Source organism: Sycon ciliatum, chromosome 11 (genome assembly GCF_964019385.1).
Source record: "Sycon ciliatum chromosome 11, ocSycCili1.1, whole genome shotgun sequence".
In the NCBI taxonomy this organism is placed as follows: domain Eukaryota; kingdom Metazoa; phylum Porifera; class Calcarea; order Leucosolenida; family Sycettidae; genus Sycon; species Sycon ciliatum.
In genome coordinates this window covers 25,896,713-25,915,870 of record NC_088653.1, presented here as the reverse complement: position 1 = coordinate 25,915,870, position 19,158 = coordinate 25,896,713, and the positions used below count along the sequence as shown (strand labels likewise).

At 45.0% G+C, this 19,158-nt stretch overlaps 1 protein-coding gene across 1 annotated transcript; it reads left to right on the top strand.

Annotated features, from left to right (window-relative positions):
- The first annotated feature begins 1,209 nt into the window (after positions 1-1,209).
- Positions 1,210-2,205, top strand: LOC135827234 (uncharacterized protein K02A2.6-like). Its single transcript, XM_065339763.1, has one exon. The coding sequence runs from the start codon at positions 1,210-1,212 to the stop codon at positions 2,203-2,205; it is 996 nt and encodes a 331-aa protein (XP_065195835.1).
- The last annotated feature ends 16,953 nt before the right edge of the window (positions 2,206-19,158 follow it).

Here is a 19,158-nt window from a genome sequence, read left to right as displayed (position 1 = left end):
TGGGAAGTTGTACCGGTTTCATCGACTGCCATTTGGTATAAGTTCAGCACCAGAGCTGTACCAGAAGATCATCAGCGATATGATCAAGGATTTGGCCGGTTGCAGAAACGGAGCTGATGATATCTTGCTACATGCGGACTCACTGAACCAGCATGATGTGAGGGTTCATGTATTGATGAATCGCTTGAAGCAGGTCAACCTCACAGTCAACCCAGCAAAGTGTGAGTTCGCTAAGAGCTCCATTGAGTTCTTCGGCTTGCAGATATCTGACAAGGGCATACAGCCAACTCCTGAAAGGATACGATCCTTGGCGGAAGCATCCAGGCCGAGCAATGCGTCGGAAGTAAGAAGCTTCCTCCGTACAGCCGGTTTCAGTGCAAAATTCATCCCTGATTTTGCTACAGTTGCTGAGCCACTGCGTCGCCTCACGGTCAAGGGAGCTCATTTCAAGTGGACTACAGAGCTACAGCAAGCATTCGACCACCTGAAGCGACTACTGGTGTCCAGCTCAACACTGGCATACTATGATGCTGAAGCGCCGATCGAGTTAGTGACGGATGCCAGCCCAGTTGGGCTCGGAGCTGTGCTTGTCCAGAAGCAGGATGGTGTTTGGCGGCCAGTTGCGTATGCGAGCAGATCACTGTCAGCGGTAGAGCATAGATACTCGCAGACTGAGCGAGAGGCTCTTGGTATTGTCTGGGCGTGTGAACGATTTCACACCTATCTGCTAGGCAGGGAGTTTACACTCTGCACCGACCATAAGCCGCTGGAAGTGATTTATTCGGCAAGGTCCAAGCCCAGTGCCAGGATCGAGAGATGGGTCCTGCGCCTACAGCCGTACAGCTATTGAGTCAAGCACATTCCTGGAAAGACGAACATCGCTGACGCTTTATCTTGCCTGCCCGTTGCAGCGGCGGATCCAGAAATCAGCAGTGATGAAGAGTCGGTTAGACTTATCACTCAGACAGCAGCACCCATCGCTATCGGTATCAGAACGATGAACGTAGCTCAGCTGAAGATGAAGAGCTATCTGCTGTTCGCAAGTGCCTTCACGACGGATCTTGGGATGGTCTGCCAGCAGCATACCGTCAGGTCCGAGGAGAATTGACTATTGTCGGCAAGGTGGTGCTCAGAGGTCGACGCATTGCTATCCCTACAGAGTTGCGACACCAGACCGTGCAGTTGGCACATGAGGGCCACCAGGGCATCATGAAGACGAAAGAGCGTCTACGGTCCAAGGTTTGGTGGCCAGGCATGGATAGCGAGGCCGAGAAGCTCTGCAAGTCGTGTCATGCCTGCCAAGTGGTTGCAGCGCCAGCCAATGCACCGCCAGTCAAGTCCACTCCTCTTCCAGATGCGCCATGGCAGCATTTGGCTGTTGACTTGCTGGTTCCACTACCGTCTGGAGAGCACATTGTGGTGCTTGTGGATTACTACAGTCGATATTTCGAAGTAGATGTGTTCAAGTCAATCTCAGCTGAAGCTGTGATTCCGATGATCGAAGCCCAGTTCAGCCGACACGGTATCCCGACGAGTTTGCGTACGGATAATTGCCCACCTTTCAACTCGGAAGGGTTTGCGAAGTTTCTACATGAGTGTGGTGTTCAACAGCTTCGTACTACACCACTGTGGCCGAGAGCTAACGGTGAAGTTGAGCGACAAAATCGATCCCTGATGAAAGTGATTCGTGCTGCATATGCGGAAGGAAAGACGTGGAAGCGGGAGGTTCAACGATTTTTGATGGCATACCGCTCAATGCCACATACAACCACTGGAGTTGCTCCAGATGATTTATTGCTTGGGCGCAAAGTGCACTGCAAGTTACCAGCCCTCCGTGAACCAGCGACAAACGAGGCCGTCAGAGATCGTGACAGCGAGCGTACGCAGAGTATGCGTGACTCTGCAAATGACGCCAACCATGCCACAAGCCAGTCAACGCAGATAGGTGACTCAGTACTGCTAAAGCGTTCGGAGACATGGTCGAAGGTCGACACACCATTCCATCACCAACCTCATGTGGTGGTTAGTCGGAATGGGGACCAAGTAGTGGTTCAGGCACCGGATGGGAAGCTTGTGCGGAGGAGCGTACAGTTCACCAAACCATTCCGGCAGCAGCATCCAGCTGAACCTAGCCCCGAAGTGCAAGAGGCACCCCAGCATCGTGCGGAGCCCCGCAGGTCAGACAGGTTAAGCGTGAAATGCTAAGGAACCTGTACGGCCCTTGGTCTGTTCTGCATTGTCTAGGCTGTGTGACAGTTGTGTTTGACTGGTCGTTCGGCTAACAATGTATGAGCTTGCATTATACTGTATATTTACATATTTTATGAAATGGATTGATAGAACGCTTTTGGTTATTCGTCGCGTTTTGGACAGCCTATTTTGGTTTATTTAGTTTGTTGAAATGCTACGTTGAAGTTTGCTATGGTCAGTATTTCTATGGACTGTAGTTGTAGACTTTCGAGAAAAGGAGGAATGTGATGTTGCAAGCCTCCTGGTTAATACTATATTATAGTATTGTACTATTATAGTATCTTGTACGATATTTATATGTGTATCTGTTTTGTTCCTTTTTTCTGTGCTTTATGTTCCTGGTTCTTGGTCTTTAGTTTTGTCTTTGTTAGTGCTTTGGTTTGACCAGTACCGTAATAATAATATTGTCCCAGAACATTACAAGGCCTACGAAATGTCAATCGAATGGTGTTGATGTAACCCTGTAACTTACTCACCATCTTTTGCAGAAATTTCTTACGAATGATTCCGTTCAGGGTGGACAACCTTCGGTCTTTCGACAACTCGAGAATCATAACCAACCGAGATTGTAGTTCGTTTGCGAGAGAGGATGCAACTTCGGGTGAGTCTGTACTTCCGTAGGCCGCAACAAACTTCTTTGCAATCAGTGGTAGCTCCTCGATCATTCCAACCAATCTACTTGCTTCCATGCTCTGTTTTGGATTAGTTTTGTCAGCAATGACATCTCTGAAATCTTTCGGAAGATTCCCGTCAAGAAATAAGTTTGCAAAGGTCTGGAATTGTTTCATGTCTGTTTGGGTGAAAAACGGGCTAAGGGTTCGTGCGGAATCAACAGACTCCTGCTCTGTATCCTGAGTCTCGCCTTGGAAAGTCTCAGATTTCTCTGGATTTCCCTTGCTCTTTGATTTCTTTCCAACCTTCTTCTTTGTCATTCGTTGTTTCGTTACAATCTCCGCCTTTGTCGGGATGGAACTGATTGCCAACTCTTCCCTATTCCTTCTTCTCTGTGCGGTTAACTCCCTTTGTTCTTCCAATCTTTTCCACAACTCTTCTTCCGGGAGTTCACTCTACGCTTCGAGATCTTTCGGGTCAATTTTTAGGAAACTCATGGTTTATCCTTACTGTATACTTCATCTTTTTTTTTTCGAAATCTCAGAAAAGGTTTGGAATGGTTGTCAATCACACCAAAATCATGGTTGTTCACACAACATTTCACATAATAATCTCGGAATTCATCTTTTGTCAATGGTCCCCTCAAGGCTTTTCCGATATTACTCACATCCCTTTCATCAAGCCCCGAGAAAAGAATGGTACAACCCGTGTTTCGTCGAATGTACAATGGAACATCGAAATATGATTGCGCAAGATAGATCCAATTGCATTTTCTAGTTCTCGAGAGGGAGAAATACACACTCACCATATCCATGGATTTCTTGTTGAGACGAATATCATCAAACACAATCACTGATTGGTCGGACAGATCACTGTTATTTTCGGTGACGGGAACAACATCATCTGGTGGCAATACCGTGAGAGATCCTGGCTCTATCTCATTCGCTATCCTCTCCATCGATTGATATTTCTTCTGGTTGGGGTTGTTGGTATACACTACACACTTATCATAATCCAATCCCCACTCCTCCAGCAATAGGTTCGCGAGCAGATTTGTTTTCCCAGCGCCTGTCCTTCCGATGATAAGGTAGTGGCAATTCGGTAATAACAGGTTGCTTTATGGTGATTTCTCACCCTTCTTGTCAAAGAAATCATGGATATGCATAGTTTCAAGGATTTTTGATAACCTCCTTTCATAGATCGTAGAAAGAAAAAGTTTCACGAGATAAAATAAATGTCTGGAATCAATCGTTTTGGTAATAGTTCCCAAACAAATAATAGCGGTGGTTCATCCACCATTTCGAGTACTAGCATTAACTTATCCAATATTGCAGCATCCTCGAGGTTGGGAATATCAGCAACGGGAAAATTATTTGTCAATCCTGATGATAGTATGATTGTTGACACCTCAGGGGTTGGCGTAAAGTTCGATCCTTTGTCCTCGGGATTGCGAAAAGATCTTCATGGGCTGTCCATTGTGAAACCACTATCCACATCCATGGTGAGTTACACTGACATCGACGGGCTTGACGTGAAATTCGGTACTCTCTCATCCGTGGAGAATGGGCTTTGTAGATTTCCAACTGGTCTTGGTGTAATGCTGAACAAATATGGTGGGTTGGAAATGGACGCCTCAGCGCTGATGCAGATAAAACTAGAAAACAAACCAACAAACGCTCTGAGCCTGACATCCACGGGATTGTTCTGCTACTAGTATCCGAGTCAGATCGGTGGGATTATGACAATCTATGCAACTGTGGGTGATGGATTATGGCCAGATCGACAACTTTCCCTAAGACTTCCAAGCGGTTCTGGGCTGAGCATGGATGTTTACGGTGTGAAAGCGTCGGTTGACGGAGCTAGCATCGTGATAAATGATGGCAATGAATTATCCGTCGCAACCTCTCCAACATTGGCTGTGGATTCCTACATCTCACCCTCACCACCCTCGCAACTTGTCAATCTCTTGTATCACGGCAACACATGGGTGTCAATAACGAGTGCCCTACAACAATCTCCATGGCAACTACAACATTTGTCCAACTTTCTCCCACTGGTGCTGGCGAACCTTCTCACGCTGCAACAAAATCCGAGATTGGAAGCATCGATATGTCGAGCGGTGGAAGCGTTACCTCAGCCCTGGTGCATTATTCCGTTCGTGTGCATGCAAAGAGTGTCAACCCAACCACTCCAAGCGAGATTACTTTCTATGCTTCTACCTCCAGCCAAATTTCCTCCACCTCTCGTTTCTCAGCGATCATTCCACTGCGTGGATCAACCGGTGTGCTCGTTACCAACACTGTCGATATCTTTGTCCCTCACACTTACTACAGTGGATCCTCACCTACGCGAAATCATCAACTCTTCTGTCTCACAATCCCTTACAGTTCTTTTTATTCTCGTGATATTGATATTTCCATCACCGGCGGGATTGTTGTTGCTAACCCCTTGATTGATCAAGTTCTCTACGGCAACATGTTACAGCCAATGAATAACGGTAGACTGTACTGTCCTGCCCCATTCTCTGAGCAAGTTCCTTTCCTTCTCGCTCGTTATCATTCTCATCGTATCGAATGGGCTGTAGCAAATAATCCTGGAAAGGTTTACGGTGTTGACTGTGAGTATCAAATTGCCACAGGATTATTCCCGGATGTTGTGAAAGGCAACTTCATCATTGATCAAACTCAACATCGGTTCTCCACCACCTGCCGGGATTACATTCCTTCCTCACGGTGGTTACTACATCTATCAACAAGCTGATTCAGCGATCCCTACACAGGTTCTCGGTTGGCCAGCGAACATACAACCCTTCACCTACATGACCATACAGTACGTGCCAAATGCGGATGGTTCAAAGCCATACACAGTGATAACATAGATCCTTGGATGTGTGAAAAATAATAATAATTAATAAAAGTTGATTAACAGGGTTAAAACGGTTATTATTGGTATGTTTTATCACTTTCATCATCACCAACATCTCGAAAAACTACCTCGAATTCCGCGCACCCCCTTTTTCGGCCATCGAAATCCTCGTACAAAGTGACCACTCTTCGTATGAAGAGGGATTCGACTTTTTGTAAATTCCTGTATCGACTACACAACCCCCAAACAACGTCAACTGTTTCGTTTTCCGTTTCTTGGGCGGTGGTGAAGACGACATTTTCACAGCTAACCTGTCACTTTGCCATGGCCATGCGGTTCACAACTTCCTCAACTTCTCTCTCGACAAAGCACAAACTTCAGGCACGGCCAGTCAAAATTCACGTTTTACATGAAAAGATCAGGGCGCTGGCGCGCTAGCGCTACTCGTGCAGTACAACTCATCGTACAAAAAGCGTTCAAAGTGCAACTCATCGTGTACCGGTGTAGCCAAAGCGGCTACGCTCGGGCTTGAATTTTTTCAAATCCTTGTTCAGACAGTGAAGTTTTGTGGAGTTCGTCCGTGTTTACTGCCTCTACGTCTTGAAAAAGGTCTCCTGCAGGCATCGTTCGGCCGATTTCCACAATCAATAGCTCATTCTTTTGCTCTTGAAATTCGCCATGGGCGTACAGCTTCCAATTTTTGATTTTGTTCTTCTGTCGCGAGTTTTAGCTCCGCGAACGGAAGCTGGTTTCACATTTCTTGTATAGCCATTTAGACGTCCGCGTGCAGGGATCGGCGAAACTTCAGATATTTACATCGATATTATTCTGATGCTCGAAAAGACGCACATGGCTCAAACCCTCTCCCCCCCCCCCCCCAGACGCACCAATATCGTCTCTAAAAAAACACCGATATTTACGGACGGCCCCTTATGGGGCCTGCGGCGCGATGAAAAGTACTATATATCCCCTACAGTTGGGGAAAAAAGTACTATATATCAGGAATTTTATATCGTTGTCGGCTATCCCAGCGGCTTTGATCGGTCCACTTGTGTTGTAGATAATTTTGGCCGAGGGAGTTGGCCCTACTAATATTGGAAAGGCTTCCTGTCTGAAGCCTTTCCATACTGTACTGGTACTCATTTTTTCAGTTTTGTGACACGAGAATGGCACGAGAATTAGTGTACCGCTGAGTGTACCGCTATACACTTGGTCGACACGTTGTTGATACTTTTTTGACACGTGACCCCGTCAACGGTCACTCCGTAAACGCCAATGTCGCGTACGACAAAGGCGACTATCCCATACGCGAAAGAGTTGAGAACTGCATGACGTTGACCTGACGGCAAGGACAACTGCGAGGAGGTCCCTTTCGGTACCCCTGAGGGGAAGGAGAACTACAGAAGTCGACGAAGTCGAACGAGTTGGCCCTACTAATATTGGAAAGGCTTCCTGTCTAAAGCCTTTCCATACTGTACTGGTACTCGATGTTCCAGTTTTGTGACACGAGAATGGCACGAGAATTAGTGTACCGCTGAGTGTACCGCTATACACTTGGTCGGCACGTTGTTGATACTTTTTTGACACGTGACCCCGTCAACGGTCACTCGGTAAACGCCAATGTCGCGTACGACAAAGACGACTATCCCGTACGCGAAATAGTTGAGAACTGCATGACGTGGACCTGACGGCAAGGACAATTGCGAGGAGGCCTCTTTCGGTACCCCTGACGGGAAGGAGAACTGCAGAAGTCGACGAAGTCGAACGAGGAGGCCCCTTTTCCGTACCCCGTACTGCAAAGTGCCATTGATGGACACCTTTTGCACCTAGAACGACCCCTTAAACGCTGTCGCGGCGACTATCCCGTACGCGAAATAGTTGAGAATTGCTGACGTGGACCTTTTGCACTTGGAACGGCCCCGTTAAAGGGAAAGTTCACCCTAAAATCAAAATTTCACAGTTTGTAGATTTCGAGGCGCTGAGTTCGGTGGTGAAGGTCCCATCGCCGTGCGATACGCCGTTCTGCAGATATTTGAATTTGAAATTTACCATGACGTGATGCGGCCGGCGCACACCCCCTCCACACCCTGTGACGTCAAAGAGATACTGGCTCGAACCTGCTTGCTTTTTGTGAGCAAGAAAGAGTGGCGTTTGTGGACCTTCTTTCTTGCGATATGAACAGTTTCAGCCAGGATGCCGTTTTGCTGTGCTTTCGGCTGCTCTAACCAGTCTGGCAAGCCCCCTGGGACCACGGTGCATCGTATTCCGCGGGATAAAGCTCTCCGAGCGGAATGGGTTGCAGCGATTCACCTCGAGAATTTGCCACCTACGTTTGAGGAGAGTTTTGTGATTTGTTCGGCACATTTTGAAGAAGATGCCTTCCAGAGGAACTTGCAGAAAGAGCTTTTGGGTGAAACGTGCCGCCGAAAGCTAAAAGCAGACGCTGTGCCATCGATTTTCCCGGGCAGGCCTCCCCCAGCGAAGCGAAGGATATCGCAGTATCAGGAGAGGAAGGAGAGAGAAGAGGTGAGTGAATGGTTCTGGTGATTTCGTGCATTGAGAGCGCGTTGAAATTTTGTTTGTACATCGCGAGTTGGAGAGCGCAGTTTCACCCACTGCGTTGAGTACATCGTACTTAGAGAGGAAATTATTTACATGTGCAAGTATTTTGTTTGCAGTGTGTTGATTGCCAGGTATTGAAGACAGAAGATCGCACAATATAATTATTTGAAGTTATTTCCATTATTTACATGTCGTGAAAAGGCATACAGTGGTCACTCTCTGTACTCTGCTTGGCAAGAGGGTCTTGTATTGCATTGTATTCTGCGAGTAGATCCTAGCTCAAGCCTATGCTGAGCCATACGCTGCAGCATTTCGGTCTCTAGTTGCATGCCCAGTGAGTCCAGACGATGGCATGACATCTGCTGATGCGTGCACACAGACCCCAGTCGTACTGATGGTGGACTCAAGCACGCAAACGCTTCAGTCATCTTTACTGGAGACGTTAACGGCTGAATCTGGAACGCAAACTGTCAGTAGCTGCATGTCCATGGCAGAATGCGGCACACAAGCCTCCATCGACATGCAAGGGAAATCAACTCAAACACCACGGCGGGGAAAGCCCCTTTTAAACACGCATATGGCGTCCCACCTGTTGACACCAACCAGGCCCGCTGTGTCTTTAACGTGTTCGAGTGCGGAGTCAGCTGTGAGTGTGGGCGTTGATCCTATGTCAGAGTCGGAGGCTGAATACTGCCCAAGTTCGTGCAGTGAGGCATCAGAACAGCTCCAGAGCCCGCAGCAGGAGAAGGACAGCATTCACATGGTGCAGGAGTCTTCGCTGGACGAGTTGCTAAGGCGCTGTCCAACATGTGGAGCTGTTGTCATTGACCGAAATGATCAGCTAATTGGCGGCATGCTGGTTGTGAAATTAACTTGTGCGAGAGGTTGTGACGTTACATGGAGATCACATCGAACAACGGCCAACAGCAACCAGTCACTCTGTAAGTACCTCCCTGTCTCTCTCTCTCTCTCTCTCTCTCTCTCTCTCTTGTGACGATCCTGTTACTTCGAAGGTGGGGGAATGCATCATCCTTACCTGCATGTACATGGTTTGCGGAAATCAAGCAATGGATAATTTCACTAAATCTTTGCCTGCATGTTCTTGTGAATTTTCTCTCCCCCGTTCTACTGCTGCAGGCTCCATCCTTCTTGTTGCAGCTATTGTCTTTTCTGGATCCACATTCAACGTTTTCTCTCGCATTGCCGAGTTTCTCGAACTTTCTGTCATCCACAAAACAACTATGTACTCCATCCAAGAACATTTTGTACTTCCAATCATCCAGGCAGCTTGGTTTGCTGAAAGGACACGCGTCAAGAGTTTCTTTTCAGGTATGTAATATCAAGGAGAACCCAAAGGCATTTGGTGGTTTACATGGTTGGTTTGTTGCATGCAGTAGTTCTTCATTGCTTGTACCGATTGGTGCTTGTGCTTCTTTGTCGCGCTTCTTAACGAGGAAGAAACTTGAATTGGCCGGTGATGGTAGGTGTGACAGCCCAGGGTATAGCGCCAAGTACGGAAAGTACACACTGATGGAAGTCCAAACGGACTTGATCGTTGATTTCCAGGTAATTGCTCAGACAACGTGTCATGGTATTGCTGCTACCGCTACACAGTCATACGGCTACTTCTACTACTGCTGTTACTGCTGACAAGTGTGTTATCGACCTACTGGTATTTTTACTATTCGTTGGGTAGCACCTCTGAGACTGGCTTGATAATTTTATGACACTCTACATTGTTCTGTGTGACTCTGACTTGAATTTTGTAGAGTGCACGGAAACGACAAGCAGCCAAGCTATGGAGAAGTTTGCATTTGAGAACGTGTTGTCCCGCTGCTTGGAGGAGAAGCTTGAGGTGGCCACGATTGTCACAGATCGGAGCCAGTCCATCAAGAAATTGATGAAGGCAAAGAAGGACATAGACCACCAGTTCGATGTTTGGCATTTTGCAAAAAATGTTGCATCCAAGCTTCGAGCAGGCTCCAAAAAGAAAGATCAGCAACCCTTCTTAGAGTGGATACCTGCAATCATCAATCACCTGAGGTATTGCAGCAGATCATGCCAGCGCCACCCACAGCCTCTGAGAGAGATGTTAACATCGATTCTATACCACATCTGCAATCAGCATACCTGGACTTCTGCCGAATTGTTTCTGAAGTGCTCGCACAAACCACTGACTGAAGAGGACCAGAAGCGCAAAAAGTGGCTTAAACCCGGTACGTATTTTCTTCGTTTTTGGCTACGAAAATAACTTGGATGTTTGCCCATCGCATCAACGATAAAGCCTTATTTCCGTAATTACCTCGCGCTTGCGACAAGGTAGTGAACTTTGTTCTTTTTTCTTTTTTTTCGTTCTGTATTTGCTGTCCTAACTATTACTTGTAGACTCAGCACCGTACAAGGTACTCCATTCCGTGGTGTTTGACACAAGACTCCTGAATGACTTGCCACAGCTGACTGGATTTCAGCACACGGGAAATTTAGAGGTAATGTACACAAACACCCACACACACACACACGCACTTGTGCACGCGCTGACACACACACACACACGTGCGCGCGCACACACACATACACAACGTGCATGCACATGGCTGGCTACACAATAGTAACAGTTTATGATTGCTTTGCCGTGTGTCCATTATGCAGGTGTTCCACAGTGTCATGACGAAGTATGTCCCCAAGCGCATCCACTTCAGCCGGGCGGGTATGGAAGCTCGGACACAGTTAGCTGCCCTGGACCATAATTTCAATGTTGGCCGGCATCAAGCCAAGACAACCAGCGGAGAGCTCCTCTACAAAAGTCAATTTTCGCGTCACAAGGGTTACTACGTAGCCAAGAAGGTGTATGTGGAGAAGTCCTACGACTTTGTCGGCCAGCTGATGAACAACGTGCAGCAGGCGCGGCTTTCGGAAAAGAGTTTCCGTCTATACCCATGTACAAGAGTGTGAGCATTTAACTCCAGACGCCAAGGAAGAAGGCAGATGTGGTAGCCAAGTTGCAATCGAGAATGGCAAAGCTAAGCGACAAGAAAGTTGATGTTTGACCGAACTGATCATTATGTGACAGAAAGGCTATGTGTATATAATAAAGTACGGTAGGAATAAGATTTTGGTACGTTCTTGTCTCTCCTCTGCTGCTTCCCTTAGCCAGGCCAGTCTGGCTGGTCATCATCTGTTGCTTCTGCCAATCCATGGTATGGTTCACCTGAAAATATAAATCCACAGAGATTTATAGCAATGAGCTTTCGCCAATGTAATTTTTAGTCATAACTCGTAACATTTTGTCCTCCTTTTTTCACCATACTTTTTAATTACATCTGTATAGAATTTAATAACAATTCGCGCTGCATCAGAACATTACATGACTGGATGTACGAAGTTCAGGATTTGAAGGAAATTTTGTCTTTTGCAGTTTTAGTTGACCGTTACTTGTTATAGTGCTTCTCTGTGTACATGTGTGCTGAAGTGTTATTTAGTCTAGTCTTCTTATTATGACAAGATAATTTACAAATTCTTAGAAAAGATGTACGCCATTTCCGGCTAGATTTGAAGTTATTTGCACACAATAACCAATGGCGTGTACGAAGAGAATTCACCTTCAGCACCAGGGTACTTTCGCCTTATAGCTGAAACTGCACATGATGGTATTCGGTACCGGACTCCTCGGCCAAGTTTTCCGAATACCAGCCATTTGTATTGTCGGTATGCTGCATAACAGTACGAGCTGCAGTGGGGAACAGGAGAGTAGATTTTCCTGCTGTTAGTCTCCCATGTCAATGTACATTTCAGTGCAACAGCAGCACACTACAACACAATTATTTTTGAAGAAGTATACAAGCCAATGTCCTGGTTATATCTTTGCACCATGGAACAGTATTTTATTTTGATGAGAAAATACATTTCTCCAATGCAACATCAACGATAGTATTACACTGCAGTATTAGCACGTACCGGTTTTCAAATTCAGATGGCTTCGATCCGACCGGCTGATGGATGGTGTCCAAATAGCCGCGCAGTGCAATGTAGAGCACGTGCTGGTTGCTGCAGCCTTCCTCGAACTGTGAGGTGCAATAAATGCAGCCAGACTCACCAACCGCTGCCGATTCCGGAACATCTTTGCAGCAAATTCATTCGTTCCGCAATAACTGAACGACTCATTTGCCACATTCACACCACGACGTATTGGCAACGCGATCGGCAGGTGGCCAGCAGTCCTCTAAGCAAGCTGCAGGGTCAGTGTCGGCAGCAGCTGCTGCAGCTTCGTCAGCATTTACACCAACTTGCTCCGCACTGGCCATCTGCATAATCTCATCCTCGGTTTACTCTGGTTCCTTCGCGTATGCGAGGACATCACTGGCGTCCAACTCGCTCTCTTCGGAGTCACTGTCATCTCCTGACAAGGAGCTAGACATGCCGTTTGAATCGTCTCCGCTCATACTGTTTCCGCCTTGGACATTCACGACTTCACTTTCTTCTCCGTCCAACTCCAGGTAAAACTTCCGAGCTCCAGGAGCTCCTCTATCTCTTTGACGTCACAGCTCCGTGACGCCATGGCGGCGCCAAAACCGGGGATTATAGTGATATTTCAGTTGCGTATATCTCCGGTTACAGTCACCGGATGAAGACGAGATATACACCAATCGACTCAGCTGATTTTCCCAACAACATATCTGATTTTGATTTTAGGGTGAACTTCCCCTTTCCCTTTCCGCTTAGGAGCTGCAAGAGGGTGATGGCCTTGATCCAAGAGGGTGATGGCGTTCCTGCGGATGCGGAAAACTGGGTCTTTGGCCGAGTCTCAGGCGAACCGTGAATTTTTTTCCCCTTTAACGCTCTCGTGTCGGCGGAGTGAATGTGCAGGGTACTGCTAGGGTGAAAAGAATTGCTGCAAAAACGTCCCCTCTTGGACTTTGCCTTTGGAGACATCGTCGGCGGACTGAATGCGCAGGGCGAAAGGAATTGCTGCAAAGACGTCCGCTCTAGGCCTTTGGAGACATCGTGGGAACTCCTTCCGGTACTATACAAACTGCTGACGTGGCCGTGGACATGTACATGGAGACATAGTGGGACTTCATGTACCTGGATACATGGTGGAAATTCCTTCCGGCACCCCGTACCGCAAAGCCAACGGTGGGGAAGGAGAAGTGCAGACGTGCAGGAAGACGAACGAGGAAGAACCAGGACGAGCAAGCAATGGCAGGACTAGCTGGACCGTAAGGAATAGCTGAATTGTGCATGACAACTTGACATCCATGCGGTTGGTTTGTTGGTTGGTTTTTATTTCACTTCGCACATTCAAACGGGATGACGACCCAATAAAATGACGGCGAAGGCTTAGCCTAGAAGTGGCTATGGAAGAGCATAGTAAAAGCTATGGAAGCACATAGTAAGAGAATAGGATAGTAAATTTACTAATAACTGCGAGTAAACGGGGGAGAGAGAGAATACGATGTATCTGTGATACTACGTGAGGATTATTGACTGCACGGGGAGGGAGAGCAGAGTGATCAGCAGCAACTCGAACTACTCCCTACAGGCGTATGGTACACATGCATGCTTAAACTCAGATAGCCCCGTAATTGTGCGGACCTCACCAGGGACAGCGTTCCACAGCAGAGCAAAAAGCAGAAAATCTCCACTGACCGTGGCGGCGGCCACGGTTTGCCTGGCTTAGTAGGCCATTTGACTGCTGATGGCGGGTAGGGGTGCTTTGTGCTGGGGTCAGGAGCTGGGCGAGCACAGGGCGCTGGTGCGGGCGTGGATGCACCGCCAGATGGTGATCAATATGCGGCACTCGCCACTTGCCACTGCATATTTCTTGTCCACTAACAATGTCTCTCTTCTGCCCCCTGTGTGTCCACGGCCCTGTTGCTGAATTGGCCCGATGAATCGAATGCCTTCCGCAACTGGAACGGCCTCGTAAACGCTGTCGCGTCGGCGACTAAATGCGCAGGAGGGAAAATATTGCTGCGAAGACGTATCCTCTAGACGACGGTAAGGCACCCCATTGATATGTTGCCAGTGTGTGCCAGGGTATCGCGCGATGGTGAATGGGGAATGACGAACGGTACGGTGGGACTGTAGACCTGTGACCTTCTACTAAACACGTTATCAGGTGGAGAGTGTCTTGTACTCACGTTATCAGGTCGAGAGCGTATTGTAGTCACTCTCTCTATTCCGTTACTTCATTACGTTTAAGGTGTACGTATAACTTCTCAAAAATTTAATAGTCTACAATCGTGTCGGAAGGGTACGGTGGGACTGTAGACCTGTTACCTTCTAACACGTTATCAGGTGGAGAGTGTCTTGTACTCACGTTATCACTATATCAGGTCGAGAGCGTATTGTAGTCACTCTCTCTATTCCTGTACTTCATTACGTTTGAGGTGTACGTATAACTTTTCCAAAACATTTAATGGTTCGCGTCTTCAGATAGAGAGCGTATTTCACCCATTGTCTAGTCTCTGTAGTGCAATGAGATTTTGTTGATCGCACATGAAGTGGATACACAGAGCAGGCCAAGTACATGGCGGGATGTCGCCAGAAGAACGTCTTCAGGTAGAGAGCGTATTGCACCCACTGTCTAGTCGGTTTTGTGGATCGCACATGAAATGGATACACAGACAAAGCAGGCCAAGTACATGAGAGAGTGGACGATGTGCGGATCGACACGGCCTGCGGGTACTTCATTAGTTACCCGTGACATAACTAGGCTAAAAGTTAATCACTGCAAAAACATTGCCAAGTATGTGAGAACTTTGGACTTGACAGAAGAGTGCACGGGCGACGTTATCAAAACATACCACGATGACTGTCACCATCATGACAGCAGGGCACATCGCACGCAGCATCGCAGATCGTGTCGAATTGCGCATCATAATATTGCAAAATTGCTCCTGTGCATGCAAGTGGATTTCATTGCACTTTTCAGTTTGGGAAATGCTCGATTATGACAATTCTCCGTGTGAGTGCACTAGCCCTGAACATACATGTAGGTTACCCGTTTGTGGTGTCTCATAGCCTACTTCACGACCTTCTGCTTTCTTTCTTCATCACTTGTATCTTGCAGGTATATCATCCCGTGACGACCACATTGAAGTCTGAATTTGAAGTGTGAAGATGCTTCAGCAACCACATCGTACTTTTCCATTGCTTTCATTGTGCTTCTACTGTGCATGTGTGTAACTTGTGGGTTAAATAGGCCTCGACCAAATATGCTTGCGCATATTTCCGCATATTTTGTGAGACAGTTCATATATGGCATATTGAGAGACAAAGGGAATATCGGAATGAAGCCAGCATATAATTCAAATATTCTGAAGAATATGAGGACGAAACATTCATATTATGTACAAAAATGCGTTCAGAAATGCCTTTTTTGGATGGATTTGGAATGGTTGAGGCGTTTGCTACATTTCCCCATGGATGAACACTATCGCTACAGTTGCTGGGGACACACCCCAGCCATACTATTCCGCATGTGTTTTGATTTGCACCATAAGCATGATAGCCGTTAAGCTAATGAATATTCTATAATTCAAATATTCTGAAGAATATGAGGACGAAACATTCATATTATGTACAAAAATGCGTTCAGAAATGCCTTTTTTGGATGGATTTGGAATGGTTGAGGCGTTTGCTACATTTCCCCATGGATAAACACTATCGCTACGGTTGCTGGGGACACACCCCAGCCATACTATTCCGCATGTGTTTTGATTTGCACCATAAGCATGATAGCCGTTAAGCTAATGAATATTCCAAGGGTGTAGTTTTACTTTAAATGATCTACACTTTCTGCTTATGGCGTGCATTATTGGGCATATTTTGGCATATCTTTTGGCATATCTTGCTAAGCCTTGGGCATATTATGGACGTTTTCCCTGATATGCGACGAGCATAATATGCTCTTTTTTTAGCATATTTGGTCGAGGCCTAGGGGTAAACATGTGATGACATTGTATGCTGGCGACACGGTCAGATGTTGTCCATGCGTCGAACGTACACCTGCATGTTATACATTGAAAAAGATAGTAGTAGTAAAGGATAGTAGTAGTACTCGTAGTAGTACTCGTAGTAGCAGTAGTAGTAGTAGTAGCAGTAGTAGTAGTAGTAGTAGTAGTAGTAGTAGTAGTAGTAATAGTAGTAGTAGTAGTAGTAGTAGTAGTAGTAGTAGTAGTAGTAGTAGTAGTAGTAGTAGTAGTAGTAGTAGTAGTAGTAGTAGCAGTAGTAGTAGTAGTAGTAGTAGTAGTAGTAGTAGTAGTAGTAGTAGTAGTAGTAGTAGTAGTAGTAGTAGTAGTAGTAGTAGTAGTAGTAGTAGTAGTAGTAGTAGTAGTAGTAGTAGTAGTAGTAGTGGTAGTAATAGTAGTAGTAGTAGTAGTAGTAGTAGTAGTAGTAGTAGTAGTAGTAGTAGTAGTAGTAGTAGTAGTAGTAGTAGTAGTAGTAGTAGTAGTAGTAGTAGTAGTAGTAGTAGTAGTAGTAGTAGTAGTAGTAGTAGTAGTAGTAGTAGTAGTAGTAGTAGTAACAAGGCCTCTTTTACGGGCAAATGACGCATATGCGTAAACCAAAAGCAACAAGAACCTCAATAAACAATGTGTCAGTAGTAGTAGTAGTAGTAGTAGTAGTAGTAGTAGTAGTAGTAGTAGTAGTAGTAGTAGTAGTAGTAGTAGTAGTAGTAGTAGTAGTAGTAGTAGTAGTAGTAGTAGTAGTAGTAGTAGTAGTAGTAGTAGTAGTAGTAGTAGTAGTAGTAGTAGTAGTAGTAGTAGTAGTAGTAGTAGTAGTAGTAGTAGTAGTAGTAGTAGTAGTAGTAGTAGTAGTAGTAGTAGTAGTAGTAGTAGTAGTAGTAGTAGTAGTAGTAGTAGTAGTAGTAGTAGTAGTAGTAGTAGTAGTAGTAGTAGTAGTAGTAGTAGTAGTAGTAGTAGTAGTAGTAGTAGTAGTAGTAGTAGTAGTAGTAGTAGTAGTAGTAGTAGTAGTAGTAGTAGTAGTAGTAGTAGTAGTAGTAGTAGTAGTAGTAGTAGTAGTAGTAGTAGTAGTAGTAGTAGTAGTAGTAGTAGTAGTAGTAGTAGTAGTAGTAGTAGTAGTAGTAGTAGTAGTAGTAGTAGTAGTAGTAGTAGTAGTAGTAGTAGTAGTAGTAGTAGTAGTAGTAGTAGTAGTAGTAGTAGTAGTAGTAGTAGTAGTAGTAGTAGTAGTAGTAGTAGTAGTAGTAGTAGTAGTAGTAGTAGTAGTAGTAGTAGTAGTAGTAGTAGTAGTAGTAGTAGTAGTAGTAGTAGTAGTAGTAGTAGTAGTAGTAGTAGTAGTAGTAGTAGTAGTAGTAGTAGTAGTAGTAGTAGTAGTAGTAGTAGTAGTAGTAGTAGTAGTAGTAGTAGTAGTAGTAGTAGTAGTAGTAGTAGTAGTAGTAGTAGTAGTAGTAGTAGTAGTAGTAGTAGTAGTAGTAGTAGTAGTAGTAGTAGTAGTAGTAGTAGTAGTAGTAGTAGTAGTAGTAGTAGTAGTAGTAGTAGTAGTAGTAGTAGTAGTAGTAGTAGTAGTAGTAGTAGTAGTAGTAGTAGTAGTAGTAGTAGTAGTAGTAGTAGTAGTAGTAGTAGTAGTAGTAGTAGTAGTAGTAGTAGTAGTAGTAGTAGTAGTAGTAGTAGTAGTAGTAGTAGTAGTAGTAGTAGTAGTAGTAGTAGTAGTAGTAGTAGTAGTAGTAGTAGTAGTCAAAGAACTTTATTGAAAATCCATGATTATGTGATCGGAAAGATGATGGAAGAAAAATCCAAACTCGAGTCAAATCCAGGCAATTATTAGCAGTCACTACTATCAAAGCAGATCATTATTCACAATAGCGCAACTTGGAAAGTAGTAGTAGTAGTAGTAGTAGTAGTAGTAGTAGTAGTAGTAGTAGTAGTAGTAGTAGTAGTAGTAGTAGTAGTAGTAGTAGTAGCAGTAGTAGTAGTAGTAGTAGTAGTAGTAGTAGTAGTAGTAGTAGTAGTAGTAGTAGTAGTAGTAGTAGTAGTAGTAGTAGTAGTAGTAGTAGTAGTAGTAGTAGTAGTAGTAGTAGTAGTAGTAGTAGTAGTAGTAGTAGTAGTAGTAGTAGTAGTAGTAGTAGTAGTAGTAGTAGTAGTAGTAGTAGTAGTAGTAGTAGTAGTAGTAGTAGTAGTAGTAGTAGTAGTAGTAGTAGTAGTAGTAGTAGTAGTAGTAGTAGTAGTAGTAGTAGTAGTAGTAGTAGTAGTAGTAGTAGTAGTAGTAGTAGTAGTAGTAGTAGTAGTAGTAGTAGTAGTAGTAGTAGTAGTAGTAGTAGTAGTAGTAGTAGTAGTAGTAGTAGTAGTAGTAGTAGTAGTAGTAGTAGTAGTAGTAGTAGTAGTAGTAGTAGTAGTAGTAGTAGTAGTAGTAGTAGTAGTAGTAGTAGTAGTAGTAGTAGTAGTAGTAGTAGTAGTAGTAGTAGTAGTAGTAGTAGTAGTAGTAGTAGTAGTAGTAGTAGTAGTAGTAGTAGTAGTAGTAGTAGTAGTAGTAGTAGTAGTAGTAGTAGTAGTAGTAGTAGTAGTAGTAGTAGTAGTAGTAGTAGTAGTAGTAGTAGTAGTAGTAGTAGTAGTAGTAGTAGTAGTAGTAGTAGTAGTAGTAGTAGTAGTAGTAGTAGTAGTAGTAGTAGTAGTAGTAGTAGTAGTAGTAGTAGTAGTAGTAGTAGTAGTAGTAGTAGTAGTAGTAGTAGTAGTAGTAGTAGTAGTAGTAGTAGTAGTAGTAGTAGTAGTAGTAGTAGTAGTAGTAGTAGTAGTAGTAGTAGTAGTAGTAGTAGTAGTAGTAGTAGTAGTAGTAGTAGTAGTAGTAGTAGTAGTAGTAGTAGTAGTAGTAGTAGTAGTAGTAGTAGTAGTAGTAGTAGTAGTAGTAGTAGTA